At 30.9% G+C, this 22,087-nt stretch overlaps 1 protein-coding gene across 4 annotated transcripts; it reads right to left on the bottom strand.

Moving 5' to 3' along the window:
• Positions 1–1,116: 1,116 nt before the first annotated feature.
• Positions 1,117–20,119, bottom strand: LOC139528696 (pescadillo homolog). Of its 4 annotated transcripts, none has more exons than XM_071324821.1 (17): positions 19,961–20,119; positions 14,437–14,516; positions 13,164–13,317; positions 12,238–12,347; positions 11,566–11,693; positions 11,032–11,075; positions 9,930–10,019; positions 9,371–9,487; positions 8,919–8,984; positions 7,803–7,892; positions 7,338–7,471; positions 6,855–6,980; positions 4,909–5,093; positions 4,268–4,363; positions 3,119–3,195; positions 2,083–2,259; positions 1,117–1,237 (listed from the first exon to the last, which is right to left on the bottom strand). In XM_071324821.1, exons 1-17 carry the CDS (start codon positions 20,114–20,116, stop codon positions 1,154–1,156), a joined length of 1,914 nt encoding a protein of 637 aa, XP_071180922.1. In that variant the 5' UTR covers positions 20,117–20,119; the 3' UTR covers positions 1,117–1,153. The 4 variants fall into 4 exon arrangements, with proteins under 4 accessions (XP_071180922.1, XP_071180923.1, XP_071180924.1 ...); XM_071324822.1 differs by having other exon boundaries at positions 4,268–4,357; XM_071324823.1 differs by lacking the exons at positions 13,164–13,317; positions 14,437–14,516; positions 19,961–20,119 and adding an exon at positions 13,112–13,156.
• Positions 20,120–22,087: the final 1,968 nt, after the last annotated feature.

Genomic DNA, 22,087 nt, shown 5'->3' with positions numbered 1-22,087 from the left:
TTGTTTCTCCATTCTTTTTTGTTCATATATTGGGCTATTAATTTTCTCGTTTTTAAAATCTATTTTACATTTGTGATTTTAGGGCTTTTTATAGCTGACTGCAGTATGGTTTTACTCATTATTGAAGGACCTACAGCGACCTTTTTCATTATGAAAATCACAAAAATAAATAAATCTATAACCAAATTTTCCCTACATTGATGTTGTAAATAACAAGTGAAACTGCGAGCTACTGCTCACTGATGATACCCCCGCCGCAAGTGGATAATATTAATAGTGTAAAAATATGCAAGTGTTCGGTAAACAGGAAGTTGTCGAGTGATGAATCTGAAAACGCATCACACCGTATAGCTGACTTATATAAATCCTGAAACCAAATTTCAGAAATCCTTGTATTGTAGTTCCTGAGAAAAATGTGACGAAAATTTTCAACTTGGCTATCATGTGTAAAATCATACAAGTGTTTGGTAAACAGGAAGTTGTCAAGTGATCAATCTGAAAACGCATCACACTGTATAGCTGACTTAGATAAACCCTGAAACCAAATTTCAGAAATCCTTGTATTGTAGTTCCTGAGAAAAATGCGACGAAAAATATTCATGGGACGGACGGACGAACTGACTGACGGACTGACGGAAGGACAGACAGAGGTAAAACAGTATACCCCCCCTTTTTCAAAGCGGGGGTATAATAAGCTTACAAGATTTTTAGACAAAATGTATTTGATAATGCCATTAGACAAATGAAATACATAATGCAAAAACAACTATCCTCTTTTTTAAGTTTGAAAGGAATATTTTAACCCTTACACTTTTGTATGTGCCCTTCTCAAGTCAGTGGCCTGTAATTAAGATGAAATTTGTTGTTATTTATCATTATTGTTTTCCATTGGTTATGTGTCTTTCATTTGTTGTTTTGCACAGAATCAGGTTGTAGGTCTTTTCCTTAGAAATGTTTTATTTTTTTGTTATATTGGAGACTTCTATAGCTTGTTATGTGGTACCGTAACATATAGTTGCTGACATCTGTGTCATTTGGTCTCTTGTAGAAGGTTGTCTCATTGACAATCATACCAAATCTCCTTATTTCATATGAGTATAATCAATCAGTGTGAAGTCTTCTTAACAAGTTTAATTAAATTAGACAATTTATTTTAAGATGTAGATTTCCTTTTTCTCTTTCTCTCCGACTTTTTTGACAGTTCAATAGATTTCCTTTTTTCTTCTAATACCTTAGCCTGCAAAATATGAAAGTATATTTTAGCTAAACTGTATTCAAGAAACGCAAACAAATTTTCATAAATGGCATGTACAAAAGATGATCAGCCAAAAATTGAATCAATCACCTGTAGTTACCTGTCCCTTATCATGAAAAGGTTGACCATCACAGAACATCTGTCACAAATCACAAATGACCTTATTTTGGTAAGCTACAATAGGATTTTCTTGACCTCAATTGTGATATTAAAGAATACAAATCATCATAAAATGTTTACCTGCAATGAGCAAAACAACAGGTGCTACTAGTAGATCAGAATTTGCTGATATTCCAATGCACCTAATTAGATCACACAATGTTTTCATGGGGATTGTGTAGTGTTTTGTACAATGTTGCTTGTTTCACTTTTTAGCTATAATCTGTTTATCTTTGACTTTGATTAAATTTGTTTCTATCCTAGGCCAATTGTTAACTTTTTTTCATATTTCAAGAGTTATCACTATTGATATTTGAATTTTCATCCAAAGTAATTTTAAAGACTTGGACATCAACAAAATATTATTTTTTTTAATTTTATCTAAGAGGGTAAACATTTTTTTGTGGTTTGGGACAAAGCTATATTTTTGTGTATATTTCAATGTGTGGTTTCACAAAAGGTGCAGATTAAGCTATAAAAAGTGTATTTTGTTGGAGATTTTAATCTGTAGATGACCTTTTTATCAAAGAAATCTTTAAAAAAAAAAAAAAAAAAAGGTATCCAGAGAATAATAATTAATCCACAGTTTTGCATATATAAGATAAATTAGGTTTACTTAGAAACTACCAAAAAAACTCTTCAGGATGAATAAAAATATCCTAACATACCTCCTGTGTTTTCTTCTTTTTAGAATACATCATCTTGTCATATAATCTTTTCTTCTTTTTAGGGATCATCATCTCTGCTAGTCGTTTTTCTTCTTTTGTTTGTCTTTGTAATTTCTGATCAACATTGTCGACCTCCAACTCTCCAGCTTTCACTGACATAGAACGAGTGTTTAACCTCTAAAGAATAAAACAAATTATAGCTTTGACCAATATAGAAGTAGTGTTTAATCCATAAAAAATAAAACAAATTATAGCTTTGACCGATATAGAAGTGGTGTTTATTCCATAAAGAATAAAACTAATTATAGCTTTGATTAACATAGAACAAGCGTTTAAGAGTTGGTGAATCATTTTTTAACCCTTTCACTGATAGCTGCCCAGATAGAAGCTACTCTGAGACGATGGCTTCCCTGGCTACTATTACTCAAGTGGGAGATCTTTATAATAAATGTCAATAAAAACTTGTATGTAGTTATTTGTGCCTTTATTTCTTAATGTTCATTCACTAACACCATGTTCACAGTTTTGTTCATGTTTTGATATTTTTTTCTTCATAAAATATTCAACTTTTCAAATTTTCAGCATTATCTAGGTGAAATTCTCAAAATTCTGCTCTTAGACCCGAAATCGATTTTTTTTTTACCCAAAACAGCAAAATTTTGAAAAATTTATCAGTCAAGGGTCTTAAATAAGTAATTAGAGAAAAATAATTTACATGTTGTTATTGTGAGCTAAAATAAAAAAAAAAAAACTGTGATAACATGTGTATGTTACATGTTTCAAAGGGAAAATATACAACCTTTACTTTGTTAAATTTTTCTCAAGTTCTATTGATATTATACTTTTCTTTACGTATACTAGTCTTTGCAAAGATATAATAGCTCATAGTTTACATGCAAAGGTTTTGATAAAAACTTTGAATCCTCCAAAATAATATCCAACAAAATATTTGGTATACCTTTTTCTATAAAAAAATCGTGAAATTTTACACTCACAAATTACCCCTATACGGTACATACACTATCATTAATCATACCTTTGTTGGAATTTCTTTCTTTCCACTTCCAGAAGTGTCAAGTTTTCTTTTCTTTCCTTTCTGTTTTGGTAGTTCTTCTGATTTGTGAAAATAAGAATAAAACAAATTAACTAAATGGTTCCAAAAATTTATACGTATGCGGATTTGGAACAAGAACGTTTAATAAATGATATATGATGAATGGTTCTCCATTTCTTTATCGGAGCGTACAGTATCAAATATCAGTTTCATAACGGTAAAATCTGGAAAAACTCCACTTCAGTTCTTATATGACAGAAATAGAATTATCGGAATTCAGAAAACTTGCATTTATCAAAACTGGGGAATTCCCTCTGACGTGTTTCTAAATTTATAAAAACACTAAATATAAATACATGTACTGCTTAATTCTGATTTTCCATGTTGTTAAAAACACGAATATAGGTCAAGGGAAATATCAAACATGAAGATTATGAGAAGAACATTACAGGGAAGTTGTTTATGTTCAATCCTTTTGCCTGTTTTTACCTTTTAAAGCAAGACAATCATAAGAATCTGAGATGTTGCTGAATGTTTAGAATAAAATGGTTGACGTGAGGGATGCAGCCCTGAGTAAGCGGTAAAAGTCTACAGATTGCTTGAAAGCAATCGTATCCCAAAAACAGTGCCATTACAGAAAAAACAGGGCCATTACAGAAAAAAACAGGGTCATAACAGAAAAACATTGTTAATATCAAATATAATAAATTTAACATGGCTGCCGATTTTCAATTAAAGGGGTCACTGTTCATCCTGTTTTCAACACATAACTTCTGTCAACTTTTAAAATATCTTGGATATTTGGTATATTAAAAGCTTTATGATAGTGAAGTACAAATTATTTTTTTCAAACTAAACTGTCATTAAAAGAATAGAAGGTACATCAAGTTGGCAGCAACACATATTACACTTTTGATCAGTTGGTTAATAAATGTATTAAGAAATGGGTGTTTTTATAATGGCCCTGTTATATGTCATCGATCAGTAATAATGGCCTCGGATGTCTGTAATGGCCCTCTGCGTTGCTTCGGGCCATTACAGACTTTATTACAGACCTTGGACATATAACAGGGCTATTATAAAAACACCCATTTATTAATACTATAATAATAAATTGGTGCAGATAATAACCTTCACTCTCCTCCTCCTCCTCTTCTTCATTTTCTTTTTCCTCTTCTTCTTCCTCTTCATCCTCACTATCTTCTTCATCTGACACAACTTCTACACCTCAAAAAAGGATATAATTGTCAACTCCTATATATATTATTTTGGTTTTTTTATTTAGATGTTGAATATATTAGAACTTTCTGTAAAATTTAAGTTTAAAAATATGAACTTATTATGAAGTCCTATTTAAAAATATCCATAAAATAAAAATAAAGTGCTAGTTTCTGGCTTATAAATCATAAAAAGGATTAACTCATTTGATTAAAACATAAAGAAAACAGAGAATGAATAATACAAGACTGATTCACTGGGTCAATAACAGCCTATTTCAATGAGTAGCTTATTATATCTTTGGTTAGCTTGCTTGCTGAACCGTGAAGTCATTATAAGGTAAGGTATACTACTCTACTTCAGATGTAGTCTAGTCCTACAGACAGATTGGTTATCTGTCGGACTAGTCTACTTTTAAAGGAGGTAGTTTACCTAATCTAACAATAACTTCACGGTTTAGATAGCAAGCAAGCTAACCAAAGATATTACTTTTAGCTACACACTCATTGAAATCGGCTGTAAAGGTTATTTAGGAAACTTATTAAATGTAATACCAGAGTCTGTAGCTGATTGTCCAGCCAGCTGTGATCTCCTTTCTGGAGGTACATAATCTCCCTCCTCCTCCTGAACAAATGGTGACAGATGTGGTGGTAGAACAGCACCAATAAAGTAGTCCTCAACAGGAAGTAGTTGTCTGGAATTTACACAGTCGAATACCCACTGTGGCTGGATATAGTACCTGCAGAAAAATGTCATATTTATTTGAATTAATTTTTAAATTACTTTTAAAGAAAATGTCATTACATCAGCGCCCATCAATAAATAAAATCTACATTTTACTCACCACTTATAAAAGACTTGAAATATCTGTCAGAATAATTGTATATCAAACTTAACCAAACCAATAAGGACACGTTTGATTCTGACAATTTCCTTTTTACCTTTTAATTACCCGTAAACATTCCAAAAGTTGAAAGGATTTCAGAGTTAAAGGGAAACTTCGCAAAAAAATCAAAAATTGATATTGTCTATTCTGTATAAAAATACTCAAATCCACAAATATCAAAGTTTTATTCTGTCAGATAAGAGATCACCATTGATTTTAAATTTAGAGTATCAATTCTCTGCGTGCCCCCATTTTTACATTTTCTCCATTTAGAAACCACAATATGTCTATAAACCAAAAAGGACAAAAACTACAGTAACCTAATTATGTAGTCATAATGGCATGTCGATATCTTGTAAATCGTACAGTTGTTTTATCCGACTAACGACCTTGATAAGGAAAATATTATTATTTTTTAAATAACCATGGTCTGTTGTTTTTAAACTGTTCACATGGAATAAGTTAAAAAGTCAAAGTTCGAATTCATTAATGATCATAAATACCGGTAGGTGTTTCCTGAAAATTATTTTCGAAAATCAAATTTGTTCATAATTCTATTATGTAATAAACTTTTGGACCTTCCCTTATCTGATCACCAGAATTGTTAAAAGTATTACTTCCAATGGTATTGTGAAGTGACACGTCCAGGTATTCAAGCGATTTCCTATTGGGCTCGCAAGTTCATGCATCGTTTAACTTCTGAGGGTATTGATCAGTGTACACAGCCGATAACTTGTAACTTTCTATTTTGAACTATTAGGTGTGTAATATACATCTCCGTCTTGTGTGTCCAATAGTGATATACTAGTCATTACTAATCTTGTACGCTTGCTTATAAATAACATTTCTGGTGTAAAGAATAGTATTTACAGAAATCTAAATAATTCAAATAAAAAAAAAAAACCAATTTGATAAAATAAAAATCTATTTACATATTTTTTCCAAGGGTAAATTTTGGAAAATGTAAGTATATACTTGTTGTCAATAGTTAAGGACAGTTTGAAACATACAAGAAATATTGATTTAACAAAAATGTAGGCACTTGTCGATCATTCGTTTATACACATGGATATATAGGAACTATAGAGAATTGCAATTTAAAATATATACATGTATACATTGAACATAAGAAAGAAACTAACATTTTGTTTAATTTGGGTAAAAGTTTTGTAAATAGAGAATCAATTTGATTTAAATGCAGGTTGATATCTAACTTGCCTTGATTCATCTAAGTTATGGACATAGTAAAATCACAGATTTATATTTTAATTTGATTGTTCTCGAATAAAGGAAGAACATGGTTCTGAAAGTGCTTTATACCAAACTTCCTGTTCCGACATGTATGTAATAAATATGCCACTGGACTTACACCTTAATTATGTTGGTACCATCTAATTTAATATTTGTAATGGACCAACACACTTATTACTATTTTGATGAATGTCTTCTCTCAATCAACAATTTCGGAAAAAAATTGTTTTATCACCTTGAACATGTTGAAAGGTATAGATCTGTTTTCAAATAGCAGGAAATATATGTAGATTTGTTTACAATTGTTCTTTTATCTTGCTATGTACAGATTTAACATTTCTGTTTGACTGTAGACATTTTTACCTTGACAGATATTGGTTTGGCATTTCTGTTCTATCAATAATCTGATGTGTTATAGTTTCATCATCTTCTTTATATGTAGACCCCACACTAACTGTGTGACACCATGATACCGAACCACCAAAGGACCTGTTATCAAATATTAATATAATTAAAATGTTACATTTTCAATACCTGATATAACTGATGAGTTGAAATCTATTTATATACACTTTATATCTTGTACCTACACCACAAGTATTAAAAATAAACGCTTACAAATTATGCATTTCAGATTTACATCACAATTTCTCATTGACTTCAATCATATACAGGTACAAAATTTTGTTGGATGTAAATTTTTGCTAGAGTTTATTTTATATAATCAATAAAATGCTAACTTCACTAAGTAATTTTTGTATGTTACTTTGCTTGGTTTTTATCAATTATAAAAGCCCTTTTTAATGTCATGTTGCATACACAACTGTGTTATGTGTAAATATTTACCTTATCAAAAATACTAAGGTTTCTCTGGGAACTTCTCTACTCAAGTAGAATTTTAATCCTTTGAATAAATTTTGTAATTTTTTCAACTTTTCTGCCTCTACTTTGACCTGTTCTATCTGATCAGGATCATCTGTCTAAAAAAAAACAAAAAAAAACCACTAATTCATAGTTCAATATTAGATAGATAATCATTGTTTTACACATGATACATGCAATTAAGCTACCTTTATGAGAGACGATACATATAAACAAAATCAATTCTATTTAACTGGGATTCATTTTCAATTTTGTGAGAGTATTATTTTTTAAATATAGCTATATATGGTAAAAAGAAATTGAAAAAACCTACAAATTAAGGAATTAATGAAAAGAAAATGTGAAGAATGGAATTAATCTAGATTTGACTTTTGTGTATTTCAATCAAATCTAACATGAATTAGACATTTAAATTAAAAACAAACTTACATTTTCTGAAGGGAACTCATCCATTTCTATTTCTTCTTCTTCACTCCCTGCATGAAGTGTCTGTAATGACTGACTAAGAGCTGCTAATCTCTGAAAGACAAAATCATAATCACTGAAGAGAAACTGACAATCTCTAAAAATAAATGTGTCCATGGGACACAGATAATGCCCCCACTTGCAAATCATATAAATTACAAAGGGACATAACTGAAGAACATTAAAAGTGACTCTACCCAAATTTGTACTTGATCTGAGTTTTGTGGTAATAAGTTTCTTAACATTTGGTTGAGACAAACTGAAGTAAGAGAAGGGAAACAAAAAATTCAGCAATTTTTCCATTGATAAAGGAGCATAACTCTAGAACTGTTAAAATGATGCTGCAAAAATTTAAACTTGATCAGTGTTTTAAGGTAGTGAGTATTCAGTATAAGTTTCATATAAATTTCAAGAAGGCATTCGACAGTTTACACAGAGAGACTCTTTGGACAATCCTTATATCATAAGGAGTACCACAAAAGATCGTCAGAATGATAAAATGCTTTTATACCAACTTTGAATGTGCTGTGATACTCAACAACAAGGAAAGGACTGGTTTGAAGTAAAATCTGGAGCTGGATGAAGAAATCTTGTGACGACCTTATGCTCCAATAGGAGCAAAGAGGATAGGTAGGTAGGTTTAAGTTTCATAATATTTGGTTGAGGCAAACTGAAGTTGGAGAACAGAAACCATATTTGGGACGGACATAGGTACAGAACGGACATAGGTAAAACTTATTAGTCATCAATAAAACCTGTTATTTCCATGAAATGTTTCACCTGCTTTACTGATCACGATTACAAGCAAAGCTTCTAGATAAAGGTTTTACTACAAGTATCATGAAAATTTACTGTCCACCAAGGAATCATGAAAATCAGGTCCTACCATACCATGCATACAACAAATATACTTTTACCTATATTTAAAGTATTTTGTGTTGTCAGATTCCTGTCTCATTGATGTATACCCTTTATTATCAATTATACATATAATTGTTACCTCTTTGTGTTGTCAGATTCCTGTCTCATTGATGTATACCCTTTATTATCATTTATTCATATCATACATATAATTGTTACCTCTTCGTGTTGTTCTCTGTACTCAGCATTCATCTTTGTTGTACCTTCTTGGTCTTCTAACTCTAACTGTTTAAATATATATAACAATGGTCAATATAAACAATGAAAATCAATTTAGATTTTGAAAGTTCTTGTATCTTTAATTTGCAATGCTGGGGAGTCATCACATAAAACATGTTTAATCTATGCTCAAAAGGAAAGGGTTAATTAAATAAAAATTGTTAACAATTGTTTCAGTAACAAGGCTTTTTATAGTGTACTTTACAATATGGGTTTGTTCAATGTTGTCTACAGGCCATACTGTGAAATAAATGTTTTTTAAACTGCTTCTCTTGATCATCACTCAACCCATCATTTGCTTATTATTTAATAAGTTTATGAAAATATTTTGTTCTCAAAATTTGTAATTGTATTTTGTGTGTCAATTCCATATAAGCCTACGGCAGTCTTACCTTAGGGGGATAGTGGAGGTTGAAATCTGTGTATAACTTGTAATTTACAAATCCTAATAGTGTGGTGTAAAATTCTGTAAACGTCTGCATAATCTTGTAATCTACTTCTGTTGGATGCTGGAAAATACAGAAAAAAATATTTCACATTCAAATGAGTTTTAATACCAAATCAACATGCAGTCTGCAAATTTGAAACAAGTGGATACAGTTGTCTATATTTATATTCTTTTAATATAGACACATCTGATCAATTCTAAACTCTTATCGGTTTAACAGAGACGTAAAATTTGAAGCCCAACATGTTTTGTTCAACAGTAAATATCAATTTCTAATTTCATGACAACGATATAACAAGAATTTTACTTTCCTTTCAGAGATTTATGAAATAAGTAAAATTAAGGAAAGCATTAAAATAGAAATTCCAGAGTGAATTTGTCATTTGATGAACAATGACCACAATTTGAGATCAATTACATTGTTCAAACAAGATTATTTTTATGAGTTATGTGTTTCAATGAATCGTGAAGATTATGATGCTCGTTTTAAATACTGTACTTACATCATATCCCAGTTTGTGTGGTACAACCCATGATATTGTCTGTCCCATTATTTCTGCTTGGTAATATATTCCTTTGATAGATATAAATACCTACAAAAAACGAAAAATTACAAATCTATAAATGTGTTATGTTTAAGTCATATTTTAATCATGTCTATTAAATGTATATTTCAAATAAATCTGACAAATAACCATATACTTTCAATCTGAAATCTAGAAAACTCATGTCATTATGAATTTAAAAAGTGCTTAAGTTCGGGTATCTTTTTTGCAAACTTTTATAAAAAGATAAAAACTCATATTTCAAACTACAATATCAGATTAAAATTGTGATTTTTAGATTTGCAAATCACACCTACTAATTTCAGAAATAAATCTCAATACTCATGATACAACTGAAACTGCTAATCTGAAAAGTTGAAAATGCTTTACAAAATTAATTCTGTGGCCAAAACAATAAATCATACCGCCATTCTTACCAGACATCTTAATTTCAGATAAGAGGTTTATCTATATACCAGGACAAAAATGCAGGAAGGATGCAATACAACAGCATGAAGCATGATACATAATTTCTTCACTGAGATGAATTTTTTAAATTTAAAATGAAATTTGTATTTTATTTGTGAGATTTGCAGTAAGATCTATGGTTCATTACCAGGTTGTCTTTTTTTCCAGTGATGTCTATATATCTATAGCTGCGGAAAATAACATAAGGACCTAAGAGCTACGGTTCCGCAGCTAATATATCTATAGCCAAATCAGAAGAAAGCAAGACAAATTTAAATAATTTAATTTTGACAAATGAAAAACATAAGTCAAGAGAATCTCATGCTGATTTAAAATCCTACCAAATTCAAGGGAAGTATTAAGTTATTAGAATAGACAATCAAATGTATCTAACATATCTCTACTATAAAGGGGGGTCCTGATCCCGAAATCCTGGGCTCAAAAACATGAAATCCTGACATCCCAATTTTCGAAAAATGAGTTCCTGAATCCAGAAAAGATCAATCCCGAAACACCAAGCTTAAAAACCCCTGATCCAGATGTCCCGAAAAAGGTCCTACCCCCTCTATATAAGTAAATTAGAGTGACTTACTTTTCTCAATGATTTTGATGCTATCACATAATGCATGAACTCCACTGAAAATACAATGAATAATGTTATCTAAAAATTAAATATACATTTATTTATTTCTAAATCTAACAATACATTGATTCAAACAAAGACTTGATTCTCACCAAGGACAAATACGGAAATTTAATTCATTTTCTGACCTTATTTCAGTCTTACATGTATGAAATCAGAAATTCAGTCCACCACATGTTTTTATTTTAACTATAACAATATCAGTTTAAGAATACTGATGTAGTGTTTAATTTGAGATACATTCATTGACATTACATTGAAAAATCTTGAATATGCATGAAAAATTACCCCTGGACATAGTGCAACCACTTGATATCTATCAATCATATATTGATTATGTTAGAAAATTAGCAGTAAAATGAAGACATGTCTTCCATGTAAAAACATATATTAAATACACAATTAATGCTACAGTTTATGAGTTATGAATTTGATAAAAGAAGAAACATTTCCCTGATTATTATCTATCAGGTATATACCTACCTGTTAATCTCTTTGACAACAGTATGAAGTCATAAGACGTATGTGCAGTTTTAGGAAATGTAGCAAACAGGAAACACATGGACAGGCAGTCATCAACATCTCGTAGAGCATCAATAAAAGAAGGATACCTGAAAAATAGTATAAAATTATTAAGCACATATATTTATTTACTAGAAAAAATTTTCGAACTAGCATTCAAGTAATATTTTTAAAGTTTTGTTATAAGAAAAGAATTCACCTTATTGCTTATTGTCGCCATTACTGAACATCACAAAGGTTCCCATTAAATTTTGAATTCATAATACAAAATATGTGACGTCACAAAATTTAAATGAGAAGTGATTGTTAAATGATGTCAATTGTTCAAGCAGGACAGATTTTCAGGTCAACTAAGACAAATTTCCAAATAGTGATAAGGTGTACACAGACATCCTACAATTACACACCAGGTTCTGTTTTTTATAGTAGGCCCATATCATGTCACTTGTTAGTCAAAATTGGTTTGATAGCCCCGATGATCATCATATCACTTTCTTTGACAATGTGATAAAGCTAAGACCTAGGCTTTAACATGTACAGGTGAGTTTTCATATGTAAATGTACTTTTCTTGAAATGGATGGAATAAATCAAAAATTTTCTGTTTTGGTTTAATAAGCCCTTATTTTTTTTACCTTTCTTTAACAATGTGATCAAGTTTATATTTAGGTTTATTAGCCCTGATTCTGTTTGCAGCGTCTGTATTCCTCTTGTTAATGGCTTTCTTCAACCGTCTCACAAAATGCTGAAAAGAAATAATGAAATGTTATCTTTTTAAAATACATTTGTTGCTCTAACATGTCATATCCTCATATCATTAAATATTTGTTAAGTTGTTGTATCATCAGAACTTACTAAAATGGACAGTTTGAGTTCCAACCACTTTTCTTCTAGACTTACATGTACCCTAAGCTATCAGACAAAATTCTTCATCCATACAATTCATAGACGAACATAACAGAATATTTCAGACAATATGTTTGAGAAGTCTGATTTCATTATAAAATGAATATTGAACATTTTATATCCTTATGAGATGATATTCAAAAGCTAATTTGAGCACCTCACTTAGATAATCATCATATGTTTTGGACACACTCATCTCTGATTAGAAATCAAGACCCAAAACTTTATGCACACCCTATGAAATCATAATTTTATTCTGCCTACAAGGATGTTGATTATTTATACCTTTACATTTGATATGTTCATGTGATATATATATATATATATATATATATATATTTACCTTGAACCCTCTGAAATTGTTTATGATTGGTTCATGTGATGTATAGATTTACATTGAACCCTCTGAAATTGTTTATGATTGGTTCATGTGATATATAGATTTACATTGAACCCTCTGAAATTGTTTATGATTGGTTCATGTGATATATAGATTTACCTTGAATTCTCTTAACTTGTTTATGATTGGTTCATGTGATATTTAGATTTAACTTGAATTCTCTTAACTTGTTTATGATTGGTTCATGTGATATTTAGATTTACCTTGAATTCTCTGAACTTGTTTATGAGTGGTTCATGTGATATATAGATTTACCTTGAATTCTCTGAACTTGTTTATGATTGGTTCATGAGATATATAGTTTATATCTTTAGCGAAGTAGTATGTCTTTGGTGCTGTACTGCCTTTACCTACTCTCTTCTTGTGTCGGGGTTCATGTGGGTAGATACCTTTCAGTATACATAACCGCCTGAAATAAACATAATTATCTATTGTATCAAGTAGGGGGTTTTGTAATTCAGTGGTTATCATTTGTTGCTGTGTTACATATTTTTTTTATATTTTCGGCTCGCTAATTTTCATTATGCTTCTATATAATCATGATAATTAAGATTTGTCTGTCTTTTTTTAGAATTCCCCATCTTTCAGTGGATTGTTATCATGTTTATATAAATGGGGATCATTTAATTAAAACAAATTCCTGATTGCAATCAGTCTTTTACACATGATCATTTCATAATGCATGACATGTTGGGTTTCTTTTTCTACCAATATTGTTTATATTTTTCGATATTAGGTGGGCCATATAGTTTAGGTGGTCAGAGTGGTAGAAGTACATTAGCCATTCTTCTGACAACTAGCATCATCATGATCATTCATATTGTTTAATCAAAGATCGCTAGCAGTATGAACTTTCATATGTTTTTCATTATTTTTATTGAAGTGTTTTTAAAAAATGTAGCAATGGAAATGGTTTGAGTAATTAAGTTTTTTTAAATTAAAGGGAAACAAAAATGTGTCATTTGCATTATTACAGAATGCAACATGTTTCAAACCGGATTTTTCCTGAAATTTTTAATTGCATGTTTGTGTTGATTTCCCCCCTTATCTTCAATATCCTCTATATAAATCATGAGTAGATGAGAGGCCATGTTGTTATGTTGATTTTTGTTGGTTTAAGAGAATTTGTTATGCTGATTTTTGTTGGTTTAAGAGATTCTCGTGTACTTTTTAATCCTTGGCCTTAATTTTCAGGGTTTAAGTTTTCCTGAAGGTATATCCTGAAAAGCAATAATGAAGCATCACATTTATAAGTACAATTTTCATTATATACATTTTACAACAGAAAAAAACATTTTTACATAAAAAAAGGCCGTTAGTTTTCTCGTTTGAATTGGTTTACATTGTCATTTTGGGGGCATTTATAGCTGACTATACAGTATGGGCATTGCTCATTGTTGAAGGCCGTACCGTGACCTATAATTGTTAATTTCTGTGTTATTTTAGTCTATTGTGGAGAGTTGTCTCATTGGCAATCATATCACATCTTCTTTTTTTATAAATCCAAACCTGTAAATTACACACATACCTAAAATCTGCTAAGTTGAGTTGTAACTTTTTAATAGCTTGATTCCTTGACATGTAGGCTGTTGCTGAACCACTTTCATACTGAAATTAAATAATACATGTTAATCAATTGACTATTCCACGTGTCGGCATTACTACATACATGTAATCTAGGTTTATGAAATACACTTAGTAGTTACCATGCTTCCAATCTCCAATCCTACAGTCAGGAGTACTACATTTGTTCTTGTACAAGTAATCTTTATTTACTTAAAGATGTAAATAAAATATACTTATATAACACTGTATAACATGTATAACAGTATTACTTGATTATAACGTTTGAATAATCCACCCTTAATTTTCTCAAAAATTTACTTGTATAAGTAAGTCATTTGTAAGTTTTGAGATGTAAAAACATGCCTTTAACAATTGTTTTCATGTGAGCTCATAATTTTCTATTGGAGTACAATGTTTCATCTCATTAATTCAACAAAGAAACTGATTGGGCAAAGATCTTAAGTATTTGCCAAGGCCTTAAAAATTGCACCATGGGGGCTTGTGTTCTGAGGATTACAGACAAATGAGATTTTCATTGTCCATGAAATAACACTTACATGATTAGTACATGTAGTAAAGAAATCTGAAAAGGACATGAAGGACAAATAATTAAAATTCTATTTGAACAAAGAAGTCCTAAGAATTCAAGAAAAGAAGATAGGATAACTTTTTTACTATTATAAGTAAAAAAATCAGAATGTCTTTTTTAAAAGGGACATAACTCAGCCCAATTTTTTGTTTACCTAAACAAGTAAATAAAATACACTTGTATAAGTATCCTACAAATTTACTTATATAGGTATATTAATATTTACTTCTTCAAGTAAATAAAAATTACTTGTACAATTAGTACCCCTGACTGTCCTATACATATTTAAACAATAAATACATGTAGCACGCTTAAGATAAGAGATAGTGGTGACTGGTGAAACAGGAAAACTTTCAAAATAATTGACATCTATCAAGTCTATAGCAAAAAAATTAAAGTGACCACACCTAAAATGACTTACATGACTTATACTCCAGAGAAGCTGCATATTTTTGTAATTACGCAATTGAAACAACAGAAAACTCAATTCAATTGTCCTTCTCTGCATTAACCCTTTCAACGCTATACACGGCATATGCCGCGATGACGTACGCCATTTCCCACTGATATTCGCAGCATATGCTGCAATGACAAAGGATTTTTCATAAGGACTCTTAAACCATTCTGTTTTCATTTGGGTTCTCCCTTATTTTTTACTCGTTTGAATCAAGGATATACAAAGTCTCATTTGCGACTGAAATCCTGGCAATTTTTATTGTAAAATCATGCAGTAGAAGGAAAATAAAAATATTTTGACAAATGCAAATGGCGGAAATCGGAAACGAAGCTGTAAATATGGAAATATTTCAGCATTTCTATGGCGAAACTAACGAGGATTAGTTAAAAGGTTTCTTTTTATCTCAATGTAATTATAACATTTAATTCGTGTGGGAAATATGATTTGATCGATCATTACGAGACGTAGAAAAAGGGGGGAGAACGGAGGTTGACTGAAATTTTTTAGGACATATCCATTTCTTTGTGCCACGATTACATAAAACATTGTGTATGGTGCAATACGCTACGGAATCGAGCAACTGGTGTCTTCTTTGTCATATGGCAGATAAAACAACAAAATAAATGAAGACTAAAAGTAGTTTTTATTCAAAATTCAATACAAATGTAATAAATTACACCTTTTACCTGTTACAGTGATTTTCCTGGTGTTTAGGGGAAGGTTCCTGGGGCCCATGCAATTGGGAAAAATATGATTGGTCTTTACGACGGAGGGCACACGGCATAAGTCGTGTGCGCCTTGCTTGGGGGGTTTGGGGGCATGCCCCCCAAGAAAATTTTGAAAATTAGGTGCAAAATCCTGCATTCTGAGAAGGATTAACTGCATGAATTGCCTACAAAATAAGCTATCTTTTTAAGGAAAAGGATTAAAAATAAAAGTTGAATGTGTCTGAGGACACATTTGCATGCACTCAAGCTTTGTAACTTTACTCTTGAAAGGTAAAATTCAACCTATCCCTTCTGATTCTATTTATAATGATGAGAATCTATAGAAATTCTAAAAAGACACATTTGAAATCTGAAGCATTTATTTTTTAGTTTTATTTAAAATTCCAAGTTTTCCTTCATGTTTATTTTTAAACATGTCAACTAGTTGTTCCAGTTCTGTATCTGAGAGTCGGTCTTTTCCTTCTTTCACTTGTTTCATCAGAAGGAAGTAGAAACGACTTTTTGAATCCAAAAGCTTCCAGCTTCCGGCATTTACTACCGTCCGCCGCCTTTAGCTTCTTTGTGTAATATTTGGAATTATGAGACATGATCTACGTTCATTTTGTTTACATTATGTCTCATTTTTTTGCTTTGTCATTGAATTATTCATTCGGATGTTTCAAGCGCAAACGTGACCAGAATATCGTAGATTGCAATGCAATCCAAAAAAGATTGCAAACCAATCATCGTCTTAAGTGAATGATAATGATAACTCCCGAAATACCCCGAACGCTCAGAGATTTGTCAACAAAATAATACACGATATAGAGATACGACAATAACAAAATCTCGCGACGATGTCCATATACGATTGGGAATTTTAGAGCTGAAAATTGGGAAAAAAAGAGCATATTTCTCTTTGGGAATGGGGCCGAAATTCGGCCCCAAAATGAGGGTTGGAAAATCACTGTAGTTAATTACCTGAAAATGCAGGTAACCTGATAAAAATTTCATTAAAGGGGCACTAGCTGTCAAATTCATTGTAACCGATTTGACTCAAATTCTCATATTTGGTTTATAACAATGTAAAACATTTATCCAAACTATAAAAAGTCTAAAATAAACAGTTTACAGAGCATGGGGTAGATAATATATAGGTTCGTTTCGTGTGTATTTTAGTCCAGACGCCATCTAATTAACTATCGATTTGACCTCAGATGACCATATAAGCGATGTAAACAAAAATAAAGATACGAATAGATTAAACCAACACGTGCAATTGCATTTTTATAGGTCTGTTTGATTTTATTTTATAGATTAAAAATAGATGTTTCTCATTGTTTTTAACCATATAAGAATGATTTTATGTGCATCGAATTAGTAATCAAATGATTTACTGTAGTTTCACTTTCATTGTTGACATTCTTTTTCTTTAAATAACCAGTACACGTACAATGCATGCGTTGTCAATCTCTAGCTAGGGGTTAACTTAAAGTTCACATGAATACCGGTTAGAATGATGATGACGTTTTCACTTGCAAGTGAATCAGTCAAAAATTATGTTTAATCGCTTATTTCAACAAAATTAAAGGAAATTGATTGCTAAAAGCAAATTATTATTTCATTATTCCAATTTGATTAATGATTGATCTAAAAAAAATCATACTTTATTTTTTTATATATATCGTAGCTAGTGCCCCTTTAAAATAATTCCCTTACATTACAGTTCATGCTCTCCTGAGCATTTTTCATGCAATAACTTTCTCTGTATCTCATATAATAAAAAAGATACAGCAGCCTGAAAAAGAATATACTGTTCTAATGAATGAACACCAAAAAATTGCAGCAGCAGCAGCCATTTTTCTATTTTTTTGTGTAGCGTTGAAAGGGTTAAAAAACTCATTTCATTCAAAGGAGAACCAAACTATTTATTAAAACTATGCATTCACAATCCCATAAGTCGCTGGCAAATGCACTATTAAACATAATTTATGTTTGCGTAATTTATAAAAAAAATAATTGTTGTGTAATTTATAAACATGATAAATTTATTTTTTTGTAATCTTAAGAAAATCTCTTAAATATGCACCAATCAAAAAGACTTGTTACCACTTTTTTTTACAAATTTCATCTATCAGGATTCAAATATATGTTACCAAATTTTATGAACTAGTTATTTTAATTTATTCATTATTTAATAATTCTGGGGTCGATCAATGTAGGACAAATTGACTTTGGCAAATAATGGGGCCAGATAGTCTTGGGGCTGGACAGGTTTTGGGATGGAACAACTTGATACCTTACAGATCCCAGGTAACATGGCTCAAAGCAATGGACATTTGAGCGCATTGACAGGACATTTGAGCGAGAAAAAAAAAGGACGTTTGAGCGCCAAAGTATAGGACATTTGAGCGCCTAAATTTTAGGACATTTGAGCGAAAATAAGAATAAGCGTAGGACATTTGAGCGAAAACAAGTCTTGGATAGAGAATTGTCTTATTGGCAATCATACCACATTTTCTTACGAATATAGTTCATTAAATGAGGAGTTTACCAACAAAAAGATTAAAACATATTTTAATTGTAAAAAACAAAGCACTAAAAACAAAGCACAGTCATAAAACAGGAGTTTACCAACAAAAAGATTAAAACATCTTTTAATTGTAAACAAAGCACTAAAAACAAAGCACTGTCATAAAACATAAAACTCGGCAACTCCTTTTAGTGTTTTGTCCACTCTATATCGGAAACTGTCACAAACAAGGCTTCTTTTTCCCTTATTAGTCTCGGTCAAAATAATATCCATTTTAACACGTACATGTATTATTAGTATTAAGATTTCAAGTGCCAAGGGACATTTCACTTAATAGATATATATATAAGAATTTTAGAACAAAGAAAATTTGCATAGCCAATGAATTATAGTAGAATTGATTGGTAAATAGAGATCAACTTAGGATTTCACTTACATAAACCAGCCAGAACCGGTCGAATTACTCGGGTGTGAAATAAAATAAAAAATATTTATAACTAAATCTTACTTTTTTTTCTTACTTTTAAAAAAAAATCTTAATTCGTGTAAAATTATCAGGGAAAATTTCGCTCAAATGTCCTGTCTGAAAACTCAGGTAAGGTTAATATCCCGGCGCTCAAATGTCCTATGAAGTCGGCGCTCAAATGACCCTATGTGCTTTTTTCTTTTTCGCTCAAATGTCCTATGCCCTTTTTTATTGAAGAGTTGTCTCATTGACAATCATACAATGTATATACCACATCTACTTAGTTTTATATTTATATCCACATTATAAGTATAAAACCTGGATCTCCTGTAGTTGGTGATCCCAATACTGGTATACCAGTATTGTCCACAATACTGGTATAAAAAATTTGTACCAGTATTGTACCAGTATTGTGCTTTTTTTAAATAAACAATATAGGTAATTAATCTTTTGTTAAGGGTGTCACATATATAAATGCATAATGAAATTAACATATGACATGACAATTTTATTAGGAATGATTGTGTTTAACTGATGATGCCATAGATGGTACACTATGATTGTCATCAAATAAAGTTTTAAATCTTCTGATGTTTTTTTCTTAACCTTTCTGTCTCAGCATTTTAACAAGATCTGTACTTTCTTCTATGTTACCGTTTTAGACGCACACGCTCTAACATCTTTTTTTTATTTAGACAAACAAACCTAAATATTGACTCTATGCTCATACGTACCTTCTTTTTCTTCTCTCCAACCATTTTTAGTCTTCTAAAACACTGCAGCACGTGTTTGATGTCAACACTGTTTTCAAGTTCCGGTAAAAGGGAGGTAATGGGGATGTAACTAAAAACCAAAAGTTTATTTCTCTTTCGTTGTACAATAACGGTCATTAACGCTCAAGTGGCAGACACCAATCAAAGTCCTGGATAGCACCTGTTGAAAGTTTGCAACGGTATATGTGTATTTTTTCGGAAAGGTTATAGATGTGTTTTATTTCAAATATGTATTAAATCACAGTCTCATAGCTTTGATGTTTTTTACTAAACAATTAGTCAGCCTTATCAAAGATCATTTTTTCTATATATGTTTGTCATGTAAAATTTTTATACTTTCTAAACTGTAGATTAAGAATAATCAAATATATCGAAATCTCTGTTAATTTCTTTATGTGTCCATCCCATGTCAATGGCCTGTGAGTTTAGCATATTTTATTGATTTGGGTCCTTCATACTTGTTTTTAGTAAATCATTTGTTTGTTACTATAATTATAATCTGTAAGTCTTCTTGTTTTGAATTATTCCACATTTTTCATATCAGGGCCTTTTATAGCTTACTTCTAATGTGAGTTTTTCTCATTTTGATGACCTTACGGTAACCTATATTATTTTATATATCTTCCTCCTTTGCACTCCGGCTTTTGGATAGCTGGTTCATTCGCAAAAAATACCACATCTCTTATTTTAATTAAGACAACAAACTAAAATCAATACAACTATAGTGAATTTATATGAAACGCTTTAAACAACAATGGCAATATGTAGACATGAATAAATAGTAACTGACAAGTTTGATGGCGCATACCCTTCTCTATAAGTATATATTATAGTGTTATTAACTGGCTGTTTCTGTTTCTGTATTGGCATTGGTATAGATTCAAGGTTTGCCGTATTGGCCTAGAGACCCGTAGGGTCGTGGGCCAATACAGCTGACCGAAAATCTATACCAGTACCAATACAGAAACAGCCAGTTCATAACACTTTTATTAAATGATTATAAGAAAATTAAAAACCGGAAATGAACTTCCCGTATTAGCCCATGGACCAATACGGCTTTTCCCCAGCTTTTTTTTGTATTGACCCTGTTTTTCCCGTTTCAAAACTTTAAGACGTTACAAAACATTGCACATCATTTAACCTGTTTATTTTATGATTTTAATTTAAAAAATATTATAAAGTTAAGTAATGGCGTTAGAAAATTGAAAACCAGAAGTGAACGTGGCTAATACGGCTTTTCCCCCTATTTTTTTCTGTATTGGCTCTGTTCGAAGAGCAATATTAAATCTTGGTTTATATCGACAGTGGAACGTTTTCAGTATTGCACATGCTGATTTATCCGTATTAGGGCTTATTTGCTCATATCATTTAATAATTAAATATATAACCTTGGTTGTTTTCCTTCATTCAAATTGGATTAATACTGACTTGAAACTGAAGTCAGATCTATATCCAAAGTATAAAAACTTACAGAGCCTAATGGTCGGTATAGTTTAAAAGCAGCTGTAAACGTTCTCTGTTTTTATGGTTTTGAAGAAACAACTACATGCAATATATCAGTCCCTTGTAAGCAATCTTTTATATATTTTGTGTAAGGTTGAAGGCAAGCGCCATGCGAAATGATCCAATGGCTTGAGTATTGCTACATATGAAAGACAAACCGACTCGCATAATCTAGCTCTGGTTAATAACTGTTTTCAATAAATAGTCCAGTCGCTTATTTATCGAAATGTAACAAGTTGTGTGTTCTGGGGAGGTAAATTGCATACAGGGGAAAATGCACGAAAAGATCATTTTGTGCATAAAATTGGTCCAAAATGGATTGACATTCAACTGCCTTCCCTTAAAGGCCAGATAATTTACAGCCCTGTCATTAACGTTTTCACAAAAGATCAATTTCTATTATTTTGTAAAATAATTAGCACAGACTTTGTCACAGTATTCACAGGACATCCTTATGAACAGTTTTTAAATAAGTGTTTCAGTTTTAAAACCCATACAGTTAATTTGTTCAAAATAAAAACGTTTGAATTGATTTTTTTAAAGCGACAGTTTTTATGTCTCGTTCATCGTTAGAAAACTAAATTT

Source organism: Mytilus edulis, chromosome 6, assembly GCF_963676685.1.
Source record: "Mytilus edulis chromosome 6, xbMytEdul2.2, whole genome shotgun sequence".
NCBI classification, from domain to species: Eukaryota; Metazoa; Mollusca; class Bivalvia; order Mytilida; family Mytilidae; genus Mytilus; species Mytilus edulis.
The sequence above is the reverse complement of the archived record's forward strand: the minus strand, read 5'-3'. Positions and strand labels throughout refer to the sequence as shown.